The sequence below is a fragment of the Aptenodytes forsteri genome, unplaced genomic scaffold (genome assembly GCF_000699145.1).
Source record: "Aptenodytes forsteri isolate BGI_AS27 unplaced genomic scaffold, ASM69914v1 Scaffold6, whole genome shotgun sequence".
Taxonomy (NCBI): domain Eukaryota; kingdom Metazoa; phylum Chordata; class Aves; order Sphenisciformes; family Spheniscidae; genus Aptenodytes; species Aptenodytes forsteri.
In genome coordinates this window covers 1234241-1260793 of record NW_008795709.1, presented here as the reverse complement: position 1 = coordinate 1260793, position 26553 = coordinate 1234241, and the positions used below count along the sequence as shown (strand labels likewise).

The 26553-nt window shown below is 37.0% G+C and overlaps 1 protein-coding gene across 2 annotated transcripts in view; it reads left to right on the top strand.

The window, feature by feature from the left end:
* The window catches only part of FBXW7 (F-box and WD repeat domain containing 7), a 113150-nt gene that overhangs the window by 13473 nt on the left and 73124 nt on the right, over positions 1-26553 (top strand). The window contains exon 1 of one of the 2 annotated variants that reach the window (XM_009283304.2): positions 14682-15482. The exons of the other annotated variant lie outside the window; for it this stretch is intronic. Coding sequence (XP_009281579.1) covers positions 15336-15482 — 147 coding nt within the window. The 5' untranslated portion in view covers positions 14682-15335. Of the gene's footprint in view, positions 1-14681; positions 15483-26553 lie in introns of those variants that run through there. 2 annotated transcript variants of the gene reach the window in all.

The window sequence follows — 26553 nt, the reverse complement described above, 5'->3', positions numbered from 1 at the left end:
CCACCTGCCCTGGCTGTCCCCGTCCCAGCTTCTTGGGCACCTCCAGCCTTGTCAGTCGGTAGAGCATGGGAAGCTGAAAAGTCCTTGACGAGTGTAAGCACTGCTCATCAACAACTAAAACATCTGTGTGTTATCAACATTGTTCTCATCCTAAATCCAAACCACAGCACTGTATCAGCTCCTAGGAAGGAAATTAATTCTATCCCAGCCGAAACCAGGACATGAGGCTGTCACGAAACTTAGCAAATTAGGGTGTATGAATGTGAAACGTTATTTCTCTGCTATTTGGATTGTGATGGTGACCCCTCATAAGGGATCAGACATTCTGCATGCAGAACCCTTCACTAACTTTCCGAGTTAGTGTCCTCTTCAAATGCAGGTTTGCTTGTTGCAGGATTGTGGGCTGTGATGGTGATTGTTTTGTTGGTTAACCAGAGCTTCCTAGGAACCAGAAAACAGATTAGCTAAAATGAAGATGAAAAATTCTTGTGTAGTTGGATCTACAACCACAAAAAACACTTTGATACCCCTTCAGCAGTTGTCGTATTTGAGCATTTGCTTCATTACTAAAGGTAATAAGATGATTTTTTTAAGATGCCTTTCATATATAACATATATTATGTATAACAATGGTAAAGGCTGAGAAGCAGCTTAATTTTCTTGTAAAAATGGTGTAGTTTGATTGCAGCATCCTCTGATTCTGGGTACCATACTGTCTGGCTGTAAGTCAGTGGGTGTGCGTGTGTAAGTAATGGTGCTGTTCCAAGACTGCCTTTTCTTGGTTGTTCGTTGACCCTGGAGAGCGGAGGGGGGGAGAGACAGAACAAATAAGCTGGGTTGACTTTGGTGGAGCTAGGACAGGATGTACCACAGGGAGACCTGTCCCTTGGAGCTGAAATACCCATACAATCTCTCAAGTTCTGAAACAAATCTAAAGCCACGTTCACATATGTAGCTTTAAGATCTCAAATAGCACAGACTGGGACAGAATTTTTTACTGCGAGGTGTTTGGTCCACACTAGTACGTAGAGCCACAAGGATTTAAAGGATTTATTTTTCCGTGATTTTTGACTTTGTATGGAAGGATAGCATTAATTTTTAAAACTAAAGAAAACTAAGAGTGTACTAGGCAGTTTGTGCATATGTGAAGTGAAAAGGGACTCCTGGATGAAAGTCTGCAGTTATTGTCAGAATATTAATAGACTAAAAGCTTTTTAGGGATAGGGGGAAATAAAGGATGATTAGAGAAATGCTGATCCTTGGAAGTAGATTTTTGTCTTGTGTACAGGCAGTACACACAATTGAGAGAAGGTTGGAATATTGTGTGTAGGTGGGGTGGTGGTTTTGTAACAGTGTATGTTAATATTTTTCTCCATTCTGAGCAGCAGAGGGGGCTGCTATTGCTTTGCTTGCAGCCCTGCGGAGACTTGTGCAGTGTTCCTTTGCAAAGGTTTTTCCGCCTCTTGCAGCTAAAAACTTGAAGCGTGTTTTTTAAGTCTAGGGAATAAATACAACTGGAACAGAAGAACTCAATGTTTTTTATTTTTGAAGAAATTTGTTTCCAGTATATGAAATGATGTAGGAATATTTCCTTTAAAAAATAAGTATTAAACATTTTCAGATGACTTGTGTGATAAGAATGGAATGTATAGTTCTCTGCTCTGAGTGCACAGGAGAAAAACTTTATACTACAAAAAGAGATTCTTTTTTTCGTCTTTATTTTTTTGCAGGGATCACACACAGGGTATGTAGATTCTTCATGCCTTTCATCTCCTGAGTTGTCTAACAGTTAATGCTTTAAAGAGTTTTTAAACTAAGTAATAATTTGGCTAAAGCTGTGTCAAAAAGGTTATACGTTAAGAATCACTCTGATTGTAAAAAGAAAAAAAATTGGCAATATAATTTTTTTTTCCTCTTGCTTCTCCCTGGGATCCTCCTTTTTAATTAAAGCTTCTTTCACATCACTCTTTAAAAGCTTAGGAACTGGCAAATTTTCTCCTCTCTTGGTTAGCCTGAACTACAGCACTAAAGTACAATGAGTTAAGATAAGTAAATGACTTAAGATAAACAATAAATGGTCTTTACACCAGCCAGTCAGAATTACTTTTGCATTACCATAACAGTTTAGTTACTTTGGAGCAAGTTTCGCTGTTTTAAAAAAATATTTTTTTTTTTACTCTTCTGATTTTATATTGGACTGTAATAACATTAGAAATATTCATACTCTGAGATTAGTATCAATCAATACTTTTAACCTTTGACTTCTTTCTCCTTTATATACTACACAGTTTGGTTGCTAATGATTCCAAGCATGCAGGATCATTTGGAAAGGTTATGCAACTGTCATTAAGATGTAGTTTGTTAAATATTAAAGCATCCATGGAAGGAATGCAGATTCTCAGTTTCTCTGTAGATAGCAAGGTTCTTCCCCATCTGTACTAACCTGCAGCATGCTTCTTTACTACAAATATTAACACTTCTTTTGAAAAGTACTTCTCACTTGCTCTGCTTTTACCTGACTGTGTTAAGTAATAGCTTTATTTGCTGCCCGAGCCTTGCAGAGGTTTAGCTGTACTTTTGCCTTTTGTAAGTAGAATTGCTCCTATACCTTCACTTGCAGGTAAAACTGATGTTAAATAATTGCTGCTCTGCTAATTTTCCCTACTCTGTAAGCGGATCATGAAGCTTGCTAATTGATACGTGGGCTCTGCTTATAGTAATGTGGATATCCCTGATATAGTTTGTGGCTTATCTAAGAGCTTGGCTATCTAGTTCAGCTTTCTCATGCAAAGTTCTTGAAATACCTAATAATTAAATTTAACTGTTATGTTAAAATGTCACTTGAAGTCAAAGGACAGGAATGTCTTCTATAATAAATTCTGGTTTCTGTTTCCCTTAATGAAGGGTGCCTTACCTCTTTTCAATGATTTTTACAAATATTACTACAGAATTAAAAGATAGTGCTAATGTATAATTTGTGAAGTAAGTAATTGTGTATGGAAAAGAAAGTCAAGAATCTCAGTGCCTGGGAAGGAAGAAAAGTAGTTTAACAGAAAGGATTGATGCTGACAGTTTGGGTCATAGTTTTGACTACAAGATTGTATTTTTAATAAGTAGATTTTCATTGGTTTATTTTTTCCCCCTTCATTACAGAAAGATGCATGTTTTTTGATGTGGAAAGAGGTAGTGCTGATTTAGTTTCCCATTACAGAGATTGCTTACTAGACTAAAGATCTAACTGAGTAAGGCACAAGCAATTTTCTACTTCTGTGCCAATAATTGAGGTCAGTCTTTCAACTCCAGTCAAGGGATTTACCTCAACTAGCCACACTAGAAAATAAACCTACAGAGCTTTTGACTGTGCCAGATTTGTCTGTACAGGTATCTGACTTCATGTACAATTGCACCTTCTTTGCAGTGAAGCCTGCATGTCAGAGTGTATACCTTCCTTCCTTCCTGGTGGTTCTTACCAGGCATGTCCAGTAGTTTCTCCTGAACATACGTGTAATTCTTTTGTAGCCATGTTGGCTGGTTGTTTGCAGGCATATTTCCAGCAGTTCCCTTAAGCGGAAAAGATGCCAGCCACATTTCGGGGTGGGGAAACAGCCTCTTGGTTTAGACTTGCTCAGAATTGATGCATTGCCACAAGGTTGTATTGACTTGAATTGTCTTTTAGTTGAGTGGCCTATGCAGAGCTCCTTAAAGGTAAATATTGGAAAGGAACTTGCCTGTGTTACTCAAACTGCCATATCAGTTTACTTTGTGTAGAATAAATTAAATGGATACCTTCAGGATAACTATTTGAAGCAGTGTCTTGTAGTTGCACACTTTTTCATAGGTTTTGAAATCAGTGTCAGTTAGGCACCTACACGGTTTTTGCTCTGCATCTTTGTTCTCAAAATGAAAATGAGCTTTTTTAAAAAAAAAAAAACCCCAAAATCAACCCCCAAAAAAGAATTGCAGTAATACCATTTCAACTTGCCAATTGTATGGCAACAACATTATGAAGTAGAAATCATGAAAATGTGCTTGAGAATACTTTCAGTATGCTTACTCTGTTGGGATACATGGCTTGTCTAACAAATACATTTGGGAGCTCTGCCCCACTTAAATATGCCATTTGTTCCTTATGTTGTTCTTGACTATGTGGCAGGTGCTGTTGCCTGATGTGATCGTTAGCGCAAATATCTCCAGTCTATAGTGATACAGCTGTATTTACTGAGCATTTTGTCAGTGGATGCTGTTGCTCTGAGCGTCAATTTTAAGCTGCTTCACCTTTTGGGGCTTAACTGAAGTTGATATTACTGGTTATGAAACTTGATGCAAATGGTGAATCGAAGTGTGAAGAAAGTAAAACTTTTGCTGGTGAGTTAGTTTTCGGTTTTGTTGACACCCCCCCTTCCCAAACGGATGGAGTTAAATATTCTTTTGGCTATGAATTTGCAGTGTATGTTTAAAAATATAAGTTACGATCAGTACATTTCTTGTATTTACTGATGTTTTATACTTATAAAATTATGAGATCTGAAATTAGCTTAGAGGGCCGGAGGAACAGAAGGTGATCTGAGGACCAGAATTACGTTTAACAGCTGCTGCGGGACTAACATTTTTTTCCTGATGCATTTCTCACTCACTGTAATCTGCAAAATAGCAGTATGTCCTTTATTTCTGTAGGAGACTTTTCATTATCAGCAGAACATGTTGCTATCTAGCAAACTGTGCACAATAAAGTAATTTACATATCTTTACAAGTTCTTGAATATAAGGAGGAAAACTAGACAATGTCAATTTCTATGCTAGTTTAATCATTTCTGAACAGGCAGAATGCCTAAAACCGAAATTTCCAAGCTGTCTCAGCAGAATGTTTGAACAGCCAGCACCTAATGTCTATTGACAAAGGATGATTTTTGACACATGAACTGTTTCCCTTTGGTAGTATACAGTGCCTGATCTGTGCATGAAGCTATGCTTGTGTAGTAATGATATAATGTGCATTTTGTGTAGATTTATTAATCTGCCGTTACATTTTGTTGAGGTTCTGTGTGAACGTTTTACAGTTTTCTTTATTGGTGACATTTCTGTTAGAAAAATCCCTATAAAACCTAGAACCAGTGTTTCTATAAACTGTTCTCTTTGTCGCAAGCATCCACAGTGTGGTTAATGAAAACACTGTCTAAACTTCAACTTCATGCAAATTTTGCTAGAGTTCTGCCCATTCTGTCCTGGCCAAACAAGTTCAGGACTTCACCGAATTACTGTAAAATGTGCTTTATGTTAAAAAAACTCTATAAAACTTTCTGTGCATTGACTCTGTACAGTACAACTTATGATGTAATATTATATATACTTAATTGGTATTGAGATTTTAAAGGTGAAAGTCATGACTTCTTGTGCATAGATGGGTATCTCTATAATAATCACTGAAATACAAGTAGAAAACATTGCTGCCGGGCTTCTCTTCTGTTCTTCTCTCTTATTTGTCTTTTCTCCTCTTCTTGCTAATTTTAAATTTTTGTTTCTTTAGTTTGTAACAACAAGAATTGGGAAGAGGGAGAGGATCTGAGAAGGACACAATTACTAAGGAAGTGCAGAGATTTCTATCCCAAGTCAAGGTGGTTCACACCAACTATTTCTTTATAGAATCTTAATTCTTTTTATGTTTGTTCTTACTAAAAGCTGATGTTTTCTACTGACTTTACTACCTGACCAGATATTGCATAATATGAAAGGAACAAATTGTGAATTTTAGTAATATTCAGTGTAGTTCAATCTTGGGAGACAGTGGCTATGCTTTTCAGCTGTGTCATGAAATATTACTCTGTTAATGCTTATTAAATTTTAATACATTCGTTCAATCCCTGGTGCCTCTGCTGAAGTGGAAAATGTACCTACCGCCACCACAGATTGCCAGCAGGGATAAATTCCACCTTATTCATCTTCAGAAGTCATTGCTACTTTTAAGTAACGTATGAGCAACGTTTCCTGTAAGTGCAAATCACATTCTTATTCTTATGTCATCCAACCACTGGTTATCTATGTTTGGAAGTAGGCAGGAGACCCTTTGTTCTTCTCACTTAAATTATGGAGTGTCCCTTAAGGATGGCAGCTACCGTGATCATTATTGACCCAAATACATTGAGTACTAAAAAAAATTAAAACATAACAAATAATTAACATTCTTTTTACCAATGTCATAATTCCTTCAGTTCTGATGCCTTGGTCAGATTTTCTAAAACACACAGAAAATAATTCACTTAATTAAAATGAATACGTAAAAAATGAAATTTAGAAACTGGAAGTGACACAGCTAAATGGAAGAAATTAGACTTAAAATCGTTCATTATGGATCCCTCATTCTTGCCAAATGTAATAATGTTGTTCCTTCTCTTTAAGCTGGACTTCATCCAAGGCAAGGACACTTTCAATTGATACCCTGAGGCATTCACCCACCTGCACAATTTTTGGCTTTAGTATAAACCACTAGTATTACAAGTCCTACAGCAAGTATGCTAAAGGCTGTGTTTACATGTATGCACGTGTATCTGTTTTGAAGAACAGACTGTTGAAACTCTTCCTACGCTGTGCCAGTGAGAATTTGGTACCGCTGCACCGCATTTCTTTGCTGGCAGGGTTTGAAGTCAGAGCATCAGACAGCCAGTAAACTCGAAGCTGGATTTTGTTGTCCATATACAAAAAGTCAATTTCTATGAAATACTTACAAACATTTTAAATAATAAGTGATATTTGAAGAACTCGGAGAAAGCCAGTGTTTGTTAAATAAAAATACAGGCAAGGCTTCTTCCCCTTCCTCTAAAAAGAAAAAAAAAAAAAAAAAAGGGGGGGGGTTAAAAAAAGGAAAGGAGGCAAATAAGAGGTGGTGGCAACCATACCAACCAAGAGTGCCAGCCCTTCCACAGACTACCTGCTTTTTTCTGTAGTCTAGGCATTCTTTACTTCACATATCTTGAGCTTTATAAATAGCCTCACACCCCTTTGCAGTATGCTGTTAACCAGCTGAAAAGGATTATATAGCTTAATTTGGTGCTATCAAATGAATGCCAGTGTAACAAACAGTTGTTGCATTTGTTAGATTTATGTGTATTTTACAGTTCTAGTAAGAAAAACACGATCTTGTATCAGAATAGACTTTGATATCTGTATTGTTTCAAACATACAAAATGTAATACTTTGCATTGTTCAACCTTTCATGTTGACAGTAGATAATATAGCTAATATGAAGAGTGTTACTGTGTTGTCAGGCTTTATAAAAGAGGAATTTTTTTTCATGCTGAATAAACGGTATCTGGACAGAATTTTTCACTACAGAAGAAAAAAATTTTTTTAGGTTTATTAGGTGACAAATATTTTTAACACCTTTCGGATGCTTTGGGGATTGTTCCTTTTCCCACTTAATATGTAGAAAGGAAAAAAATTCTAAGTCCAAAACTAATTTTTGGCAGTCCTTTTTGGACACTATTCAGAAACTGATAATCATGTTTTAAATATTTGGTACTATTTTGCGTATATTTTGTGCATATATGTATATAAGTAGAGAATTTCTCATTGTAAGTCTTGCATTTTACATGGAAAGGTGATACAGTGATAAGAAAAGCTGAATTACTTGTATGGAAAACTAATTTTTTGGTTTCCTATCTTCCTTTTTCATGAAAGCAGCCTCCTTACTAATAAAAACACCTGCTTTCCCTTCCCCCAGCTTATCCTCAGCTGGGAATTTGACTTGCATTTTAATCCAGTGTTAAATATTGCATGACTTGTCTACCTGTTGTTGTAGTTGCTAATTCTTGTCTCAGCTTTATTTAAAGGTGCAACAACAGCATAAGTAAGTGGTCAGCAAATAAATTCCTGCAGAGCAGCTGTAGCAATTCTTTTTAACAGCTGGTGCAACTCTTGACTAGACCAAAGAGTTAAACTTGCTTATCCAACAAGTCATACTATAGCCAATGAGGACTGGGCAGACATTTCTGGAATATTTGTAAAATGCAAGATGATGCAGCTGGATTTCAGTTACATACCTGGAATATTTTCTGAAATGTTTAATGAAGACACATGCTTTAAAGATAGTTAAAAAAAAAAGTGACAATGACAACAAGACTCCATAGTACAGTAAATAAAGTTAGGAGGCTTGTGGAGTAAAGCCAAAAAATATAGGCCTCTGGTTACAAATGATTATGTACACTTACAGGGATGCCTAAATGTGGTAGGAATTATTTTTTTAAATGCGCATGGTTAAGTATATGTTTTAATGATATGATAGCATCATTAATATTGATATTATATAGTCTTGCCAATATGCAGTTTCCTAGACAGTCTATATGTTTCTTTCATAAACAATTAATGGGACTTTACAAAAAGTCAGCTTGTGCAAATGGTCCCTTGTAATTTGTCAAATGCTCTTTTGCACTAGTACCGTCGTGACTGAGAGCAGATCTCACGCCTATAGCTGCATGTACCTGCATGTTCCCTTCCCTTTCTTTTGAGATGAAATTCTGTATTTGTTGAGATGCCTAGGAAGCTTTTAGCACTGACGTCTTTTCCGGACCAGTATTGCATGCTAAGGGATCCATGGACAAAGAGAGGTGATCTAATAGCTCATTGTTGCCCAAAGATGGAGGTCTTGACTACTCTCCACTTCCAAACACTTCTGCTGTTTGTCTTGTGTTTGTCTCATCATGCATCTGGCTGCTTTGTGAGCTGTTTACATTTGCTAATCTAGTGGAAAAATAACTCAGCAACAACAAAAATTGAGGATTTTCAGATATCCTACTTACTGGAGTCATTTCAGAGCTCACAAGCCTGACAAGTTCCACAGACAGTTTAAGGAAGTTTGGAATAAAATGGCCAGAGCAAGAGGGGAGGTGCTGCTCTTTTCCTTTTGCTACTAGAATCTCCAGTTGCCCTGTTTGTCTCATTTCCACTCCAGAGATCAGCTGTGGGATCAAACGGATCCAATGGAGATCTGTTATTTTTTACTGTCAGTCATTCAAACTCACTTGCATTGGTGGTCGCAATTAGAAACTGAAACTAGTGAACCCTTGCTATTGGTTAGTCTCACCTACTGCTTCGGTTCCCCAGCAGGCAAGGCTAGTGTACTTAAATGCCATATACGAGTATTAAAATGCAGTAGGTCAAATTTGAGTATGATTTCATTTCTCCATGCACTCACACTTAGATACTAGGATGCTTAAACAATATGAGCATGCACGTAGGCATGAAAAATGTCTAGTAGGTATGTTTATCTGATGATTTCCCCTTTGCTGATATACTTGATATTTCATACCTTCCTTGGCCTCTACTAGTGGATTTCTGGGGAATGCTATCTTGTGGAGTATGAAGTATTTTGCCGGACAGCAGCTTTACCATCATCCTTACCTGTATTCGTTTGAACCTTTATAATTTTTTTCAGTATAGGAGTGTCATACAAGTTGTACCATCTTCCACCAGCAGCTGCGAAAGGCGTATCTCCTCTTGTCCTTTCATGGCAAAAAATTTTAAAGCAGCTTTTTTGTATTATATACCAGCCTCTTTCATCACAGTAGTTATTAATGGCCATGCCTCAATATGATTCCAGAGCCAGAATTATAACCAGGAAGTATCATCGGAGTGAGTCCAAGTTAAGAAAATCTGTATGATTCTTCACTATCTCACTAAGCTTTGTTGCCAAAGAAAACAAAGCTTGTGCAGTTGAGACATCTGCCTGTCATTGTCTGTCTTCCTTTCCAGAGTTTATGCATGTCTGGACTAATTTTCACCCAATTTGACAAAGAGAGAAATTAAGATTACACAAGTTTTCGAGGTAACTAGAGGGTAGATAGGAAAAGGAGAGACTTATTAATGCATCTGCTGAGGAAGAAGTCTACAGGGTGACCATCACCTGGTTAGACATCATTGAATCCTTGTGGAATTGGGTTTTGCTCTGACCATGTAAGTGGGTTCAGTTGACGCTTGTTCCTTACTCTACACCATAGAAGCCATTTATTATTCAAAACTCATAGTAAGGCCTAAGCCTGAAATAAAGCTTTGCTATGGCTGGACTGTTCAGATTGACTCTTCCGTGTAAGTCCCCTGATGTTTTGGGACCATAAGGCCTTGGAGAAGCCGTAGTGTAATTCAAGCACAATTTGAACTGGCGTGAGAATCTTACCTGGAGCCAGGCTTTGTTCATTCTGTTGCTCGTGGTACAACATGTCTACACTTGGTTTTTTTCCATGAAGTACAGAGAAAGCCATCAGTTCGCATGTTTTGCTAGTAGTTTTGCCCCTTTTGCATACTATTCAAGTGTACATTTTTTAGGAAACTCTGATCTTGTGAGATCAAAATGATCTTCTCCATTGATTCCCTCCGTACCCTCTTCAGGGGTCTGGGTCATTATGTTTTCTTCTACATGCAGATTTTTATATTGGGTAAACTTGGATACAATAGAGACTCTTTAAAGCAATAGTTTTTTCTGTGCAGCACCACTAATACAGTTGCAGTTAGTTTTGTACAGCAGTGCCTTTTTTCTATACAGCTTATTTGTTTGCTTGTACAAAGCAGACTAATGTGCAGTGTATCATTTGGGAACTACTTGGATACTGGTATTAGAAATCCCTCACATAAATAAACTTGGCACCACAGTTGCTATTAAAGAGTAGTTACTAGTGTAGTATAGACTGCCTTGCTTTGCTAACAAAATGGTGCTCGCTCTTTCTATGCATGGCCAGGGACCAGCATGAATATCAAGGGAGCAATAAGGCTTGTGTATAATGTAAATTGTAGTGCATTCTGTATGCTACAGCTATGCAGAGCTTACTAAAAATGTTATTTAGGAGGTATATATTCAAATAATATTCAAAGTATTATTATGCTACTATTATTATTTTGAGAAGGCGACTTTTAAAATGTTGCAGTGCTCTGCTTTATCCATTTGAGGGCAGCTGTTCACCAATGTTAAAAACTGGAAAAACTGTTTGGGGTTCTGCTTTCTGCATTTTCATGTTTCTATACTTGCAAATACTTCATTTAGGTCTCTCGAGGTCTTGTACTGTTCCAGCACCGTATGAAAATGTCATGAGTTTGTTAATTTTTTTCAGTAATGTTAATATGCAAAACAATTGTCAGCTCCAGGAGAAGATTCTGTAAAGGTGGAGTAAGCTGGTTTTTGTTGTTGGGATAAAATCTTAGATCCATGTCTTAAAACCATGGCCTTCCTGAGTTAAGTATACTGAATGAGCTAGTTAATTTCATAACATTTGCTTTCTGGTAAACAGCTCCTGAAAAGCTCTGCTACAGAATCATTTTGAATTACTCTGACTGGAAGGTATAAAAATTACTGCTGGTTACTACATGCTTTCATTTTACAAAGACGTCTCTTCACTGGACCAGCCAAAAAAGAAAGAGGAGTCTTCTGGATTCTTAAGTTTACAGTTAATAGTCCATGGCAATCTCAAACTAGTATTTTCAAACTCAAGTTTTCAGGCACTTTTATGCATCTAAACAAAGTGATATGATTTCAAACATGACCTTCTGATTAAAATGACAGGCAGGCACTTAAAAAGAGCGTCATTGGAAGTCAGCCCCGCTTTACATAGAAACAGGATGTTAGAGATATGTATTACAAAGCATTAAAGCTCAAATTTTCATAGTTTCACATTTGTCAAGTTTATACATGTTCTCACCCTGTATAATATAAAAAATACGCACTTTTAAAGATAAAAGCAAGAGTGGCTCTTTAAACTTTACATTTACAGCTTAAACTAGAATTATATATGTAATAAATAAAAAAAAAATCTACTACATGCAATATATTCCTGACACTTCTAAGATAGCCAATCCTCTCCATTTTTGTCTTTCTGTTACACCCTTTCACTGCTTAAATTAGACTGTGTTGTATTTTCAGGCTAAGGACTTTCATTTATTAAAAGTTTATAGCTGTCCAGCATAGCTTGGGGCCTTTAAACATTACTGTAAGACAATAATACCTACATTCAGTAATGTGTAGCAAATCTAAGACTAAAGAGAAGTGATACACGGAAATAAAATTGGGCCAACAAGATCTCATCTGGTAGTGCAAATGTTTTTGCTGGGAGACGATGATAAAAAAGGGGGAAAAAATAGGCAGAGATAAAAACTGAAGCTTTTCCTTATTGCTATGGTAAAGTGTGAAATCTAGCATTGTAATTTCATGTGGGACAAAAAAAAAAAGCCTTACTTTGCTTTGGCTTTATCCACTTAGAAAGGGGACTACACTGAATGTGAACATGATACTTTTTGTCGGCTAGAAGTGTGTCCCTGTGGAATTACTCTAGAATAGTTTGGAAGTTCCTGGAGAAAGACTAATGTACTGTTGGGACTTTTATCTCAAACGACAAAAGAAGAAGGGCTGACAATCAGAGTTTTGTCTTTTCAGAGGTGTGAGAATAACCTGTGACTGGAGACTTGCGCTGTGAGCGGTGCTTGGAGAATGCCATACTTCAGTCTTGTCTGCTCCCCAATTGTATGTAAATCTGTAAATGGGCCAAGTTATGTTCCTGTTTTGCACTTTGGTTATGAGCTAATATTTTTTAAAAAAAAGGGGGGGGAGTAAGCCTGTAAAGTAGTGTGATACTAGGCTCTGATATCAACTAATAATGGCTGGTACTAAAATAGTGATCTGCCACACTGTCAAATTCTCCTTTCAGCAATTGCGCAATGAAATAATCCTTTAAAACTGAGTTTATTTCGGTAGTTTCTCTTAGTGTGTACACACACACACACACACACAGAGAGACATTTCTGTATGTAATTAAAATGTGTACACACACACACACACACACAGAGACATTTCTGTATGTAATTAAATGAAATGCTGAGTATTTATTAAACTAGAATCTGAGGTTTGCTTTGTACGAAATACTGTATCTGATCTTGTTGTGTTACATACAGAATATTCAAATCTCAAATTATATTAATATAAATACATTTTGGTAAACTTCCCACTTTGTTGGAACGATTGAGACAGTGACCGGTACATCAAAAATGGAAAACTTTGACCTGTTGCTTCTTTTTGAATGGTACATCAATAGGGATATGAGAGTTGATCTCTTTTGGGTTTTTGGCTCTGTTCTTTACTTCAGTTATTCAAAGTAGAAACAAAGGGCTACTCTTTCTCCCTCTTTGGAGTACTTCAGTGAAGTTTCCTTATTTGAGTGAAACTGAGATCCCAAGACACCTTTTCAAAGTCTTCCAGCCAAGTGAAAGCCTAATATTTGTTGTATAAAATATGAAGTAATTCAGAATGAAGCTATAAACTGTGATCTAATGATATCGCTGTTGAGTACAGGCTAATGGTAAACTGTTTTTTGGAGTTTATAGGATGAAGTATAAAGAAGGAAATGTAAAGAGTCTTTTAGAAGAAAATGTATGTCTAAATGTGCTTTAGAATGGCATTTGAATGGAATGGTAGAAAAGAAAAAAAAAAATCAGTGCATGAAAATACTGTGCTACCCAGCATTCTATCACAGCTTTTCTGTATGCAACATCTGTAAGGAAATAAGGATTTTTTTGTTTGTCTGAGAAGGAGATATTTTGTTATAAGTGAATGCTTACTGTAATGTATATATACTCAATGAAACATTTAGGGATTTTTATAGAGGTTTGGGGGTTTTTTTGTTTGTTTGGGGTTTTTTTGTAAAAAGCATTCAACAAGCAAATGTTTGGTCAGGGGAGGCTCTCTATATGTGAGTGAGACATGCTTCCAGCTTCGCTTTTGAAGGGGAAACAAAGGGCTAAGTGGAGATGCTAATACAGGCATATTTTAATGCTGTCTTTTGTCAAGTTACAGTGTTGTGCTTCAAGCATTAAAGCATGACTACACTCCCATCTTTTGCCCTCACATAATTATACAGTTAATTATCTTTGCTGGGTTGTGCATAGAGGGACTTGTAAGATTTCTTAATGGTCATTTATTCACTGTGTTTTGGACTGTACTGACTCAGTTCATACAAGGGCTTTGGCTTTCTGTGTCTCATACCAGCAATTTCATAAGACATTTTCACAGGCATTTCTCTCTCTCTACTAGTTTTGCTCAAAAAGGTTTTCAAAATTTGAATATATTTTTAAGAAACATGTCCAAATATAGGGATCGGAAAGGGATTGTGGGAACCTAGAGGCATTGTAGGACAGCTAATTTGATCAAGAAATTATTTAAAATGGAAGCAAACTAATTGCAGATAATCTGAGTAATAGACGTTGCTGTTCTAGCTTCGTACGGTGGAGTAAGAATTTTTCTCCTGAAAAATGGCCCTCAGTCAGGTTTGTTGCTAAGGGCAGGCAGACCTCTCCCCACAGCCTTCAGGGGACGCTGTTCTCAGAGGAAGAGCCCTTCTCTTTTCCATCAGTGTGATGGATAGGCCTGAGCAAACTGGTACCCAAACCTGTTTGGGTAAGGGAAAGGGAAGACTATTCCAGTACCATTGCATCCCTAGAGCCAATGCCCCCCGGATGCTGCTCCCCCCACAGCAGCAGGGAAAGGGGAGGAGGTGCAGGCTGGGGTACCTATACATAAGTAAGGAGGGCCAGGAAGAAGGAGCTAATCACAATGTAGGTTAAAATACAATGATAGCCTCTACTTTAATAAAAAGAGCAAGTTTTGAGCCACTATCTTCATTTTAGGGGACTCCCATTTTTTTCCAATTTTTTTTTTTAATTTTTGTTTCCTTTTTTAACTTTTGGACTTAGCAATATATTATGTTTGTGGAGACGGTGGTTGAGAAACAGCGAAGTCCAGGTTAGTTTTTTAGTCACTAGCTGTCAAATCTTATTGAAAGTCCAGAAGAAGTCCACCCAGAGAGTGGAGGAGTTGATCCTGCTGTAACACTGTTACTGTCTGAAGGTTGCAGTCTCCTTGGATTCTCCTTCTGAAAGCACAATGCCAACTTGTAAAAAAATAAATAATAATTAAAAAAAAATATATATTCCCTTAAAGCGCAGGCATAAGCAGCTGTGGCTATTAAAACTCCTGGCAGTCATGATTTTCTTCTTCTTTTTCAGTCTGTGGATCCCTTTTTGGAGAAGGGCTCTTCTGACACTGCAGGGGAGGTCCACCAGCTGTTTGACTGGCAGGAGCAGTCTGCCTGCCCCTTGGTAGTTTAATTCCTGTCTATACTAGGATAGCTTGCACTTCACTGAGCAGCAGACAGGTCAGGACACTTGGCAGGAGAAGGTTGAGAGACAAAGGCAGCAGGCTGAATCACCAGTCTGAAAAAAAAAAAAAAAAAAAAAATCATGCAACTTTAGAAGCAAGGTTTTTAGCAATGTTCTTGCATTATTAGTAGACTTGACAAAGTAAGAACGATAAAATGTCCAAGGCTGGGAAAACTGCTATCAACCATGGCTTGGTTCCTGTTGATCTTAAAAGTGCCAAAGAACCTCTACCACACCAAACCGTGATGAAGATATTTAGCATCAGCATCATTGCACAGGGCCTGCCCTTCTGCCGTAGGCGGGTGAGTGTAAAAGTCTTTAAAATCTGAATTTTGATCACTTGGCTTGTAGCTCAGTGCTTTGTCATGGTGCATTCATTCCATGAGGAAATACTTATATCTGTATTTTCTGTTCTCTCAGGGTGCCATAGAGGAGCCCTCGGGTCATTTATTTCAATAATTCTTGTGCTTTAATTTAATTAAAATCCATACATGTTGTCTTAGCTATTACTTATTTAAAGGGACATGCCAGAGATTCTTTTATAGTTGTAAACCACGTAGATGAAAACAAATGCTGTACAAAATAGGTGCATGCATAAATGTGTGTTTTGCTTTTATTCACTCTTCTAGGTGATGTAGATAGTTTGAAGTAAAATCCATTGAATGCAGTTCTGAATTGTACTGGCACATACGACATTGGATACTAAAGTAGAGAATTTAGAGATGTTAAACTAATTAATACTTAAATGTTTTTAGTAAGAATTCTTAAAACACAGTTTTAATACTTCTGTAACTCAGTAATGCAGATAACATTTTTGCTGTTACAGAAAATAAAAATAGCATGTTACTATGTGGAGGTTGCGATATAGTTTATATATAGACAATCCTAGCCTGACAAACTATCACGGGTCTTATGCTACAGCTTCAGGAACTATATGAATAAAGTGGCTCTTAAAGCACATTATATAAGTAAGAAAAAAAGTGTCTTTTAAATTTTGTTCTCTCTGTAATATACATTTTTCACTAAAAAGTGAGTATTTTCAAATCAACTTACGTCATGATTTCGTTACTCAGTTTGCATACTGCGGAGCTCATATTCTTTAAAGTAAAATGAATTTTTCTTCTTTATTACTCTTTGGAACTTTTTTTCAGTAAAATTATAAATAAATTTGCACTTCATAATGAATTTTCCCCACACTACTTTGAGTTTTCTATTGCTACTGAATAAATACTATTTCCATTTATTGCTGCAAGTTTTAAAATCCAGCTCAGCTCTTGTAAATGTGCTGGCTTTCCTTGAATGTCAACATACTCCTTTTTCGTAAACTCAGTTAAATCACAGACAAAATTTAAATTTGACAAGATCACCCTTGAAACGTTGATTTCCTTTTACTATCTTGCTTTGAATGTCTGAGAATGTTTCTTATATGCAAAAGGTATATGGCATGTGTTGAAAGCTAGCAACATAATATCAACCTGCAGCAATGCAAAAATTACAACATATAGATAAACACAAATGACTGTTTAATATTGGATTATGTGCATTTCAGAAAAAATTTTTTTCTGAAATTAGATATTATACGTATGTGTTTGAACATTGAATAGGAACATTTCATAAGGTTGAAAGTGATAAAGTAACCCTTTATATTTTAATAGATGTGCGTTCAAATTTTTTATGATTTGAGAACTGTTTGCTTGAAAATAAGCATTTGGAACATGTTTGTATAGTTTTAGTTCCTTTGTCTTGGATAAAGCATAGTATACCACATAGAAGGTAAGTTTAGTAGATAGATTTCACAAGTCTTTTTGTGGCTATATTAATAGGTTACACTGTTGGAACTTTAATGCTGATGGTTTATGTGTGTATTTTCTGTAATGAGAAGTGTGGTCATACATTAACTTGTCACAAATATGAAAAAAATAATTTCTAAAGCAGTTCTCTGAAGACTTTGCTTTGTTCCAAACCGACCACAATCTATCTTGGTTGTCCTGTCCTACGTCGCGTTAAAGCAGTCAGTTTAATGACTCAGAGGTTTTAGGTCTAGGAGGGTTTAAGCAGCTGTTCAGCATCTACTTTTCTTTTAGCATTAGGACTAAGGAGGAAATTAAGAAGTGCTGTAAATGTATGTTTTACCAGCTAAGCTATCATCAATCTATTTAAGTTTATCTTGTGTTCTGAAACTAATAAATCTCAGTGTGATGGCTGATGATAGTGGAAAAGATCAGAGCTCCGCCTTTAGTCGTATGCCTTCCAACACTCAAAGCCTGCACGTAACTCATAACGATTACCATATTGGGTTCCTTCCATGCTAACATGTGTAGGTTGCAGATAAGATCTGAATTTGCATTTCTGCATATTAAAAAAAAAAAACAACAAAACCCCCCTGATTTTGGATATCAACAGATGAGAGAATCAATACTTTTGTTATGTATATTTATCATTTTATTAAACATAGCAAGAACCAAAAAAGTATTTTCATGTAAAATATGAGTTCTGATACAAAGTCTTCATCAATATGCAACTCTTAGATTTTTTTTTTTTTTAATTCTGCTTTTTTTTTAATAAGTAATGTTTTGAATTATTTAGCATTTAATGTTCAGACCGAAACTTGATGTGCTTTAGAACATGAGCTACAGTTTGCTTCTAGGTTATTGAGTTGGTAATAAGTCAATACCAACTTTATTCTGGCAAGTGTATGATTGGGCCATTCAAACACTGACCTGACTTAAAGATTAGCGACCTTCTCCTTGTTTGAACTCATTTCTTCCCCTCCTTAATTGTACATTAAACCAAGCAAAACATCTTTAAACTTCATACTATGATCCTTGGGAGTAAAAATACTTCCGTTATGAGAGCTGACAATTCATAGCTTCTGCATCCTCTGCATTAGTTATGTTGGGCTTCTATCAAGAAGTGCACTATAAATGGTCACAAGACTTAACAGTTTGCCCTTATGCATTTTGTCAGTTTGCTCATGTAGTTAAAACACTTGTCTGCAATACTACTAATCTGAATCCAGTTAAAAATAGTATTGCTTAGCATTCTTTGTGTAGCACTTGAGAATAACTTTAGTGCATAGCTCTGAAAGTACTGTACTTGCACAATAAACATACGTATTCCTTCAAAGCTGTCACTAAAAGCATTGATGCAGTATTGTCAAATGTAGACATAGCCATGGTCCTCTTTAGCCGTTAACATATCTTTTGTAGGCACTGAAGCAGATTTTGCAGCATAATGTGAAGAAGCAATGAATACCTTTCAACTAGTACACACTTCAGGTATCAGATATCATTTAGCTCTTCAGTGCGATGTAACTGCAGCTGATCATTGAACATACTTACGAGATAGTCACGCATGTCACGTATGTTCCAAAATTAAGTGCTGTATTTTTGTTTGCCATGGTAAATACTTTCAGTTCACAAAGAATTGGTCTCTTAATTAACTATGTGATTTTTCCCTTAGACTGCTCTTAAACCACTAACAGTAGAAGTGTTTTTCCTTCTGAACTGTTACAATTCTTAATTATTTATCAAAAGCTGTACTTTAAAAAATAGATTTCTTCCCTCTTTAGTTTTCCATGGTTTTTCCTGAAAATTCCAGTACTTGTTGCTCTTGGAGGGTGCTGTATAACAATATTCAACAAAATGTTGAATATATGTTTTTAAGAAGTGCTAACAAGCTGGAGAATTGGTGACAGTAACTCGCTCACTTGCAGCCTTCCTTCATTTCGAGTGGCTTAAAGTAGCACTGAATTGTTATAAAGCAGGGGTTTCAGTGTGCACCCTGTGGTATTCCAAGCTAGAAAAGTCAAGGTAATAAATGTATCCATTTTCAGTGCCCGTACTCTCAGAAACACCAAACGTTCTGTTATACTGTACTGTTTTGTGAGAATAGTTTTGCTAAATGTGCGTATGTTTCACCCTTAAAATGTATCCGACCAGATTTTGGCAGTTCATCGACTTAGTTCATCACTGAAATGCTTCCCTCTGTAGGATGCACTTGTGTGTTAGGTGAACATAGGATAAAACATTTAAGCATTGATTTATATACCAGCCTGTGGTTTTTATATCTAAGAGCATCCACTGGTCTTACGCATTACATGTGGTATCGGTCCGTTTGTTACTACAGTAGAGCACTTGGAACGAGACTCCAGTTCCTTTTCCTTCCTCTGGTTGACTGGTATGCTAACAATTTATTTAAAATACTAATGTGTCTTATGCATGAACAACTTCACCTATTTGGGCTTGTTTCTTTATCCCTTTATTTCTGTGTTAAAACAACCAAAACACCCTTTTCATTGTCAGTCAAATCTATGTAAATGCTTGCACCATCAGTTTAACCAAGTAGTCCGTCTGTTCAGTTTTTCAGGGAAATGTAGTCCTGAATTTTTCTGCAACAAATCATATTTCTTGCTTGAGTACAGCACATTATTTCATGGGTAATAGTAAGAAGTTACTTAATGGACAAAAAACTATTTAGCTTTCTCTGAAATGGTATATCCTCCCATCTTATATTTCCCTGTATTTCAGCTGACTTTGGATCAGGTCCTGAGTAATATGAAAAAGAACTAAACGATTTTCCCCTTAAACACAAAATGATAAAAATTATCTCTTTTTCCCTTGGAATTTCTTACCATTTGTTACGAAGACACTGTCAGAAGAGCATAAAGAAATAAATGTGTGAAAATGTGCATGTGTGTGTGCGCGTACATACATATGTGTATCTGTATAACTTTTAAATTTAAAACTTAAGGGAGTCTTAAGAGTCTGTCACTGGACAAATAGCACGTGGGCACTCCCACATGCGTCTTCTACAAGACACCTTTTGGTTCTGGGCTTTGTGGCAGGTAACTTGCATTATGGCCACTGGTGGTAAGAAGCCTCTTCAAGTGGCTGTCAAAAATAACTTTCAAAGCTGGTTTAGCCTTTACTTCAAATTCCCTTGTTTGTGTTAGAATTTGTGACCTGAATGCAAGTACAGATCATGGACTGATCAGTTGGTATCTGCATGAAAGGAAGTTTGTTCTTGTCCCCTATGCTTGTTTCTCATAAAGGAGTGTGTCCATTGCTCTGGATACCCAAATATTCACAGTAAAGCCAGCCTTATAGAGGTTTTACTTTTCATTGTTAAACTTATAATTTACAGTGTTTGTTTTCTTGCTTTTACTATTTTTGGAGTTTCAGTTTTGGAAGACTTTTGGAATGAAACAGAAGTACTTCAGAGGTCCAGCAGAAGGAATTTAACTGAAAAGGCAGATGGTTTTGAGCGGAAAGAAAGTAATACTGAAAAGTTACAGAAATGAGCAAGACTAAGTCTTGTGTAACACTCTGCCTAGAGGGTAACTCCTGTTAGAAGATAAATAATCTGGAATAATGAACTACTCCTTTCTTTTTTTAAGTATATGCAGTATCTCCACTCTGAATCTGCTTTTCCCATGCCTTTCATCTCTTCTCACAAGGGGAACAAAAGTTCTTCCTACGTGAGGTGACAACCTTGAAGAAAAGCAGTATGTTACTTATTTTCTCAATGTGGAACAGAGGCAGTCTAAAAATTATCTTCTTCACCCTTATTTTTTTCCTTCTTTCTGCAATTATCTCTTTCATTTTGCTTGCAAACCAGTTGACTCTGTACTGTACTTGAGAGGGAATAAAACAGGAATCACAGAAGTGGAAAAAGAAGTGGACAGATCCTCAATTATCTCGTCAACTCAAGGTGGGGTAGTTCAACCTGACTCAGCTGAAGAGCCCCAGGATCTCCCAGGCTATACTTACAAGAGGTTTGCCAAGCCATACCAAAATCCATCTTTTTTTTTTTTTAACCTCAAAACTATGGATACAATCAGATGTAGCCAGTGTTTATGGCTCTGTAGAACTAGATACAGGCAGAAGTATGCTTCTATCTACCCCTCCCCTTCTGTGGGGTGTTACAGAAGCTCTGGGCTTAAGATAGCCATTTGTAGGAGGGAGCACTTAGTTTGCTCTTCAAACAGCTGTTCCCTGTGTCCCCTGGAAAAAAGAAAATTGCTAGCTAAACTGTGCATATCTAGTCCAACCTGCTGTACTGGGTCAAAATACTTGGACAATCTTTGACAACTTGCTTGGGGTTTTTGGGGGGCCTTTTTTTTGGTAGGGTTTTTCCCCCCCCGCCCCCTTCAAACCTCCACCGCAACACATGTCATAGCACTCCCAGAGACTGCCTTTTCAGAATATTCAGTGATCCTCTGTCACCATACTGACTCTTTGAGGAACACTTTTATATTTAAATTGTTCTACCTATTTCTGGCCAAGATAAAAGCAGCAATCGGAAACTCATTTATATTTAATGCTAGCTAAAATGTTTTTCTTTGTGGTTTTGATGCATTTAAAACTTCCGTTTCTTGTGCAACGAGCAGTGCTGTCCATTACAGACTGATGCGCGGGTGCAGATGCTAAAAGCGTGTTAAGACGATTCTGCAGTCAGTCGCTTCCCTTCAGGAGGTGTCAGAAGGAAGGTTGCCTGGGCAATTTTACTCCTTTGTGCCCAACTGTTTAGACATCTTTAGAAACCTTTATTGTTACTCACGTTGAGCTATTCAAACATGGACTGACTTTGTGAAAGCTCTTTACCTGCTTAAAGTCTGTCTGTTTTATCGTCTCAAGCTGTGGAGGTTGTAGCATCCAGCAGAAGAAAAGGGGGAATGGGAGACAGCAGTGATGCCATAAACTGACCCAGCTGCCTCTTTGCTGGTTGATCATGCCGGAGGGGAACTCATGAAATGTGTAATTAAATACTTCATTTATTGCTTTGAAACCTAATTGCCTTAACTGTGAATCTCCTTCTTCTCTTTTTGCAGTCCCTTGTATCACTAAGTAAACACTTTTTGTCCTAGTACAACAAATGAAGCCATTTTAATTTCCTGAACGGGTCTTTTTCAGGTATGGAGAAAGGATTCTTTGTGAGGAAAAAATGCTCTGCCGTGTCATGACTATCTCTTAATACAGAAACACAGAGAGGGCAAATTAATTTTAACTGGCAGTCTTTGTTCTGGCGTTCCCCAGATTTTGAGTGGAAGTCGAACTGAACTAGAATGACACCCAGACAAGTCATAAGCAGGGTTGTAGCATTAGCATCTTGCTCTCGGATCTCTACCACTTTTCACAACCGATTGATTGTCGTTCCTTATGTGATGAACTGTTACTGTCAGGGAATGATGGTTTTGCCAGTTTAAATAGTTACGCTCCTCAGAGCGAAGATCCCATCTCATTCCTAGTTTCACTGCTCGGCTTGTGTTTTTCTTCCAAACTTGGTCTGAGGCTCTGGTCTGCTCTATCTCACTTGCCCTTCTCCCAGTTTTGGACTGCTAATTCTGCTTTCTCCCAACAGCTTCTCATTGATATTCTTCCTCTGTTAAAAGTGGGCCTCTTTTTCCTCTCTCTCCCTTTGCCCTCTTTCCAGCTCCTGGTACAGTTATTTATCTTCATTTCATGATAAAATTCTTTGAAAATATAGTTTTGCATAGGGACAACAGCAGTATCTTTCTAAATTCTATTCAGGCATTCTATAATGTTACTCAGTTGTTTGAAAAGGCAAGAAAACAACACTGGAGTTGACATGACTTTTCCCCTTCTTTATTTTTAGTCAAAGAAATCTCTAACTTTGATTTGTTGTGTTCCTTAAAATATTTTTTGAGTAACCGGTTTGATTGCAAGGTTTCTTGGTAAGAGGATCAAGATGGTTGCAGATCATTTGTGTAGTCATGTGCAGTTTAATCACATTTCAGAAAAACTTTTCTAGTTACTCGCCTCTCAAATAGTAAAATATACACTCCATGAAGTGGGGTAATGATTTTTCTTAAAAATTCAGATGATAATTGCAAACTGTACTACATTTTTAATATGCTGCAAATATACATTTTTGTGAAAGAGCAGTGCTGGTTATGTATGTCATATGAAAATGTTGATCTTGTGCAAGAAGGTGATACAGTAAATCCGTTTTTAATAACTTTGCTACTACCATAACATTTTGAAGTAGTAGGCAAAACATTGTAAGATTTGTGTGTGTGGTGTTTTTCATTTGTTTTGCAAGACCACCAAAGATCTGCTGACACTAAACTGATTGATAAAGAGAGGAGAGAAGCATGAGTTAAAATGCATAAATGGTATTAAAAGTCTAAATATATTCTTATATGTATGTTCTTCCCTTATGAATTATCTGAGTTTAGCAAAAGTTCCTTAACCCAACTTATTTTATACTTAGTATCAAAGGAACTCATAACACTTGGTAAATGCTAATATATTAAACTTCTTTGTGAGCTAGGGAATTGTTTTTGTTTTACAGGGAATAGTATAATAACGTGGAAAAGACAGCGAATGTTTTGTGTTGTAATTAGTAAAACATGCTGCTTTCTCTCCTGTTTTCAGATGATTCATTATTTCAGATAGTTTATTAAGCTTGTATGTGCTGCATTGCTTTGCATATGCAAGGTAGTAGATAGAATTTTATGTATAAATTGAGAAAAAGACAACTTGTATGTAGAAGACTCAGGTAAAAGACTTCCTTTAGGAATCTGTAATATGTAAATACATGCAAATTTGAGATCAGCTACTTTAATATGCGTACCTTCCTGTGGAATTTCTAAAATTGCATTTGACTCAGTTTCTGTAGTCAGCATATATTTCAGCTTATAATGTAGCTAGTGTATAATGAAGGTAACCAGTTGCAGCATACTGCTCTTACGTGGTATCATGTGGGGTCTTTCCTCATGATTTAGATGCCCCCATTTATATATACAGACATGGGTTTAAAAAGCATACTTTTATTTACAGGTATTACTATTCATATTATAATAATATTGTCCTAAATGCTGTATGCAAAATTGTCCCTGCACAGAGAGCTTACTGCTTGTAGAGATGAAAGCCAGAAGACAAAATGGGAATAGAAACATAACGTGTTGTTAGCTGCCAGAAAAAGAAAATCGTTCCTTGGCTCATAGGCCAGGAGTCTGTAGGTGACATTATAGTGCTCTCTTTCTAAGGATACTCTCCCAACAGAATTTTATTCTCTGAAAATTGAAAAGAACAGCAGAGGAGGTGCTACAAAGGTATTTTTGGTATGTTTTTAGTGCCTTTTTTTTTCCTACTTACCCTGTGTTTAGGTAGACACTACTATACTTAAACAGTTGAGATTTTGTTGCTCTAAGTCAATCTGCATGATACAGTGTTCTGTAAGTACAAATGGCAGTCTCTTGCAAAGCATGTTGCTATTAATAAACCCTCACACAAGATTACTTCTCATGATAACAGCAGCAGCTGGCAAGAATGTTTGCAATTTTAACATATTTGCAGCACTACTACATTCCGTCCTGCATTTCTCCTGTGGTTCGTTGTCAGTGAAATTTCAGGCTGAATTCTTACCATTAATTTCTTCATGGCCTCGCAGTCTTCCCTTCTTTTGCCTCCCCTTCTCCAAATCCTGTCTAGATACCAAGCTATCAAACAAGTCCTCTACTGTCTAGTGCCTGTTCTGTCCACGTAGCTTTTCTAAAGCATCTCTCTTTTCTTTCCTGCCTTTTTACACCCACAGTGTTCCTGTCCTTTGTCTCTCCGCTTATGTTGCGTGCAGTTCTGGGAAGCCCTTCCTGCCCACACAACCTCCTTTAATGAAACGAGGAATTATCTGTAGCTGGCTAGTCTAATATTTCCTGATTGAACCAGATGAGCCATCGAGTTGAAGAAATATAAAAATACAGATGCTACAGCTTCTATTAATTATTTTTTAAAATACATGCATTTAGGTTTAAGTATAATAAATTAAGTATTAAAATATTACATGTCAATTTCCACTTCTTACCCTCGCTTACCCTCCAGGCAGATAAGAAACTCTCATAGTTGGTACCAATTCTCTTCTCTTGAATAACATCCAGAATAGATGCTTGGGCACCTTTCGTTTTTGGGCGGAATGTGTTTGTTTTAAACAATCTTCTTTGTTTTAAATAATCTTCCGTGCCTTTCATGTATTAGACGTGTAAGCTTGCCACTTACTGGCAGTTTCCATTCACACTGATGCAAGAAATAAGTAAGATTATCTAACAGACACTGCACATGGCAAAAAAATAATCGTACAAATTAAAGAAAGCGAGGCTGCATCATCCCTTTAGCCTATGGCAGGATCTATGGTGTCTGTGCTATTTCTGACTGAGATTTATCTAATGGTATAAAATTGCTTCTGACAGAAATTGTTAGTTTTCTCATCGTTTGAAATATCGTTACGTGTTGAGGTCACTTTCCACTATAAAAATTTGACACTAATTGCAATTAATGTGAGGGCTGAAATTAATTTCCAGATTTATTAAGGACATATGTCCATAGCAGTACTACTTCTCTTCAGAAAGAAAATGGATTAGAATAATAACAGCAGCTATTTTGGTTGGTGCCTAATTCATATGTAATACTATGTGGATTAAAATTGCAAAAGCAGATTCATTTTAGGGTTTGTTTGTTGATGCTTTTGAAGACACCCCTCCCCCCTCACAGGTTAGAGAAAGTTTGTTATAATTTTGTTGGAATTACTCCATTTAATTGTCAAAATAGTTTGCTGTACATTTCTTTTAGTTTCTTCTCTGCTTCTGTTTTCTTGTTGCATAAAGAGCTGGTCATCATGGGGGAAAACTTCAGTGAGTTGTAGCCATTCCCTCCCAGAAGAAGAAGGGGAGGCAGCTTGAACTGCCTGGTACCAAGCTGTGTGAGTGATCGTGGGTTTCCATGAGATCTGTTGGCATAACTGAAGTTAGCTTTCCAAATGGCCTGCATATTGCGCTGCCTTACTGAGTGAAATGTCTTTGGAGCATCTGATTAACATGGATCACTTTCTGGACCTGGCACCAGCTCAGTTTATTACATCTGTTCAACCTGTCTTCCTTGGTTTGTCCTGTGCATTCCCATGAAGGGTTGTATCCAGATGCAGCTGTCTTGCAGGCACAGTACTAAGCCCTGCGCCAGTCTTGAGATTTCTGAGAAGGCATCCAAACTTTTGAGAGGGTCAAGAGGAAATAGTTTCCTGTTCTGAAGTGCTGGACCATTTTAATTTGAGCACACAAGTGAATGTTTTAATGTCCAGAAATACTGGATATTTGTCTGTTTATGACCGTGTTTAGCAGGTCCAGCCTTACTTGGATTTAGGAATCTTGATCGAATTTAGGAAGAGCTCGATTTAGGAAGAGCTTGGATCAGAAGTGACCTATTCTTTCTGGTGTGTGGAGAAAGTAAATGCTTGAAGACATCTAAGACATCCTCAGGAAATTAATTCATTCCTGAAAACATGGCAGTGAGAAGAGGTGGGTGCAGAAACCTTCGCCCACGCCCCCTCCCCCGACATCTCTCTTTCTCTCCTTCTGAT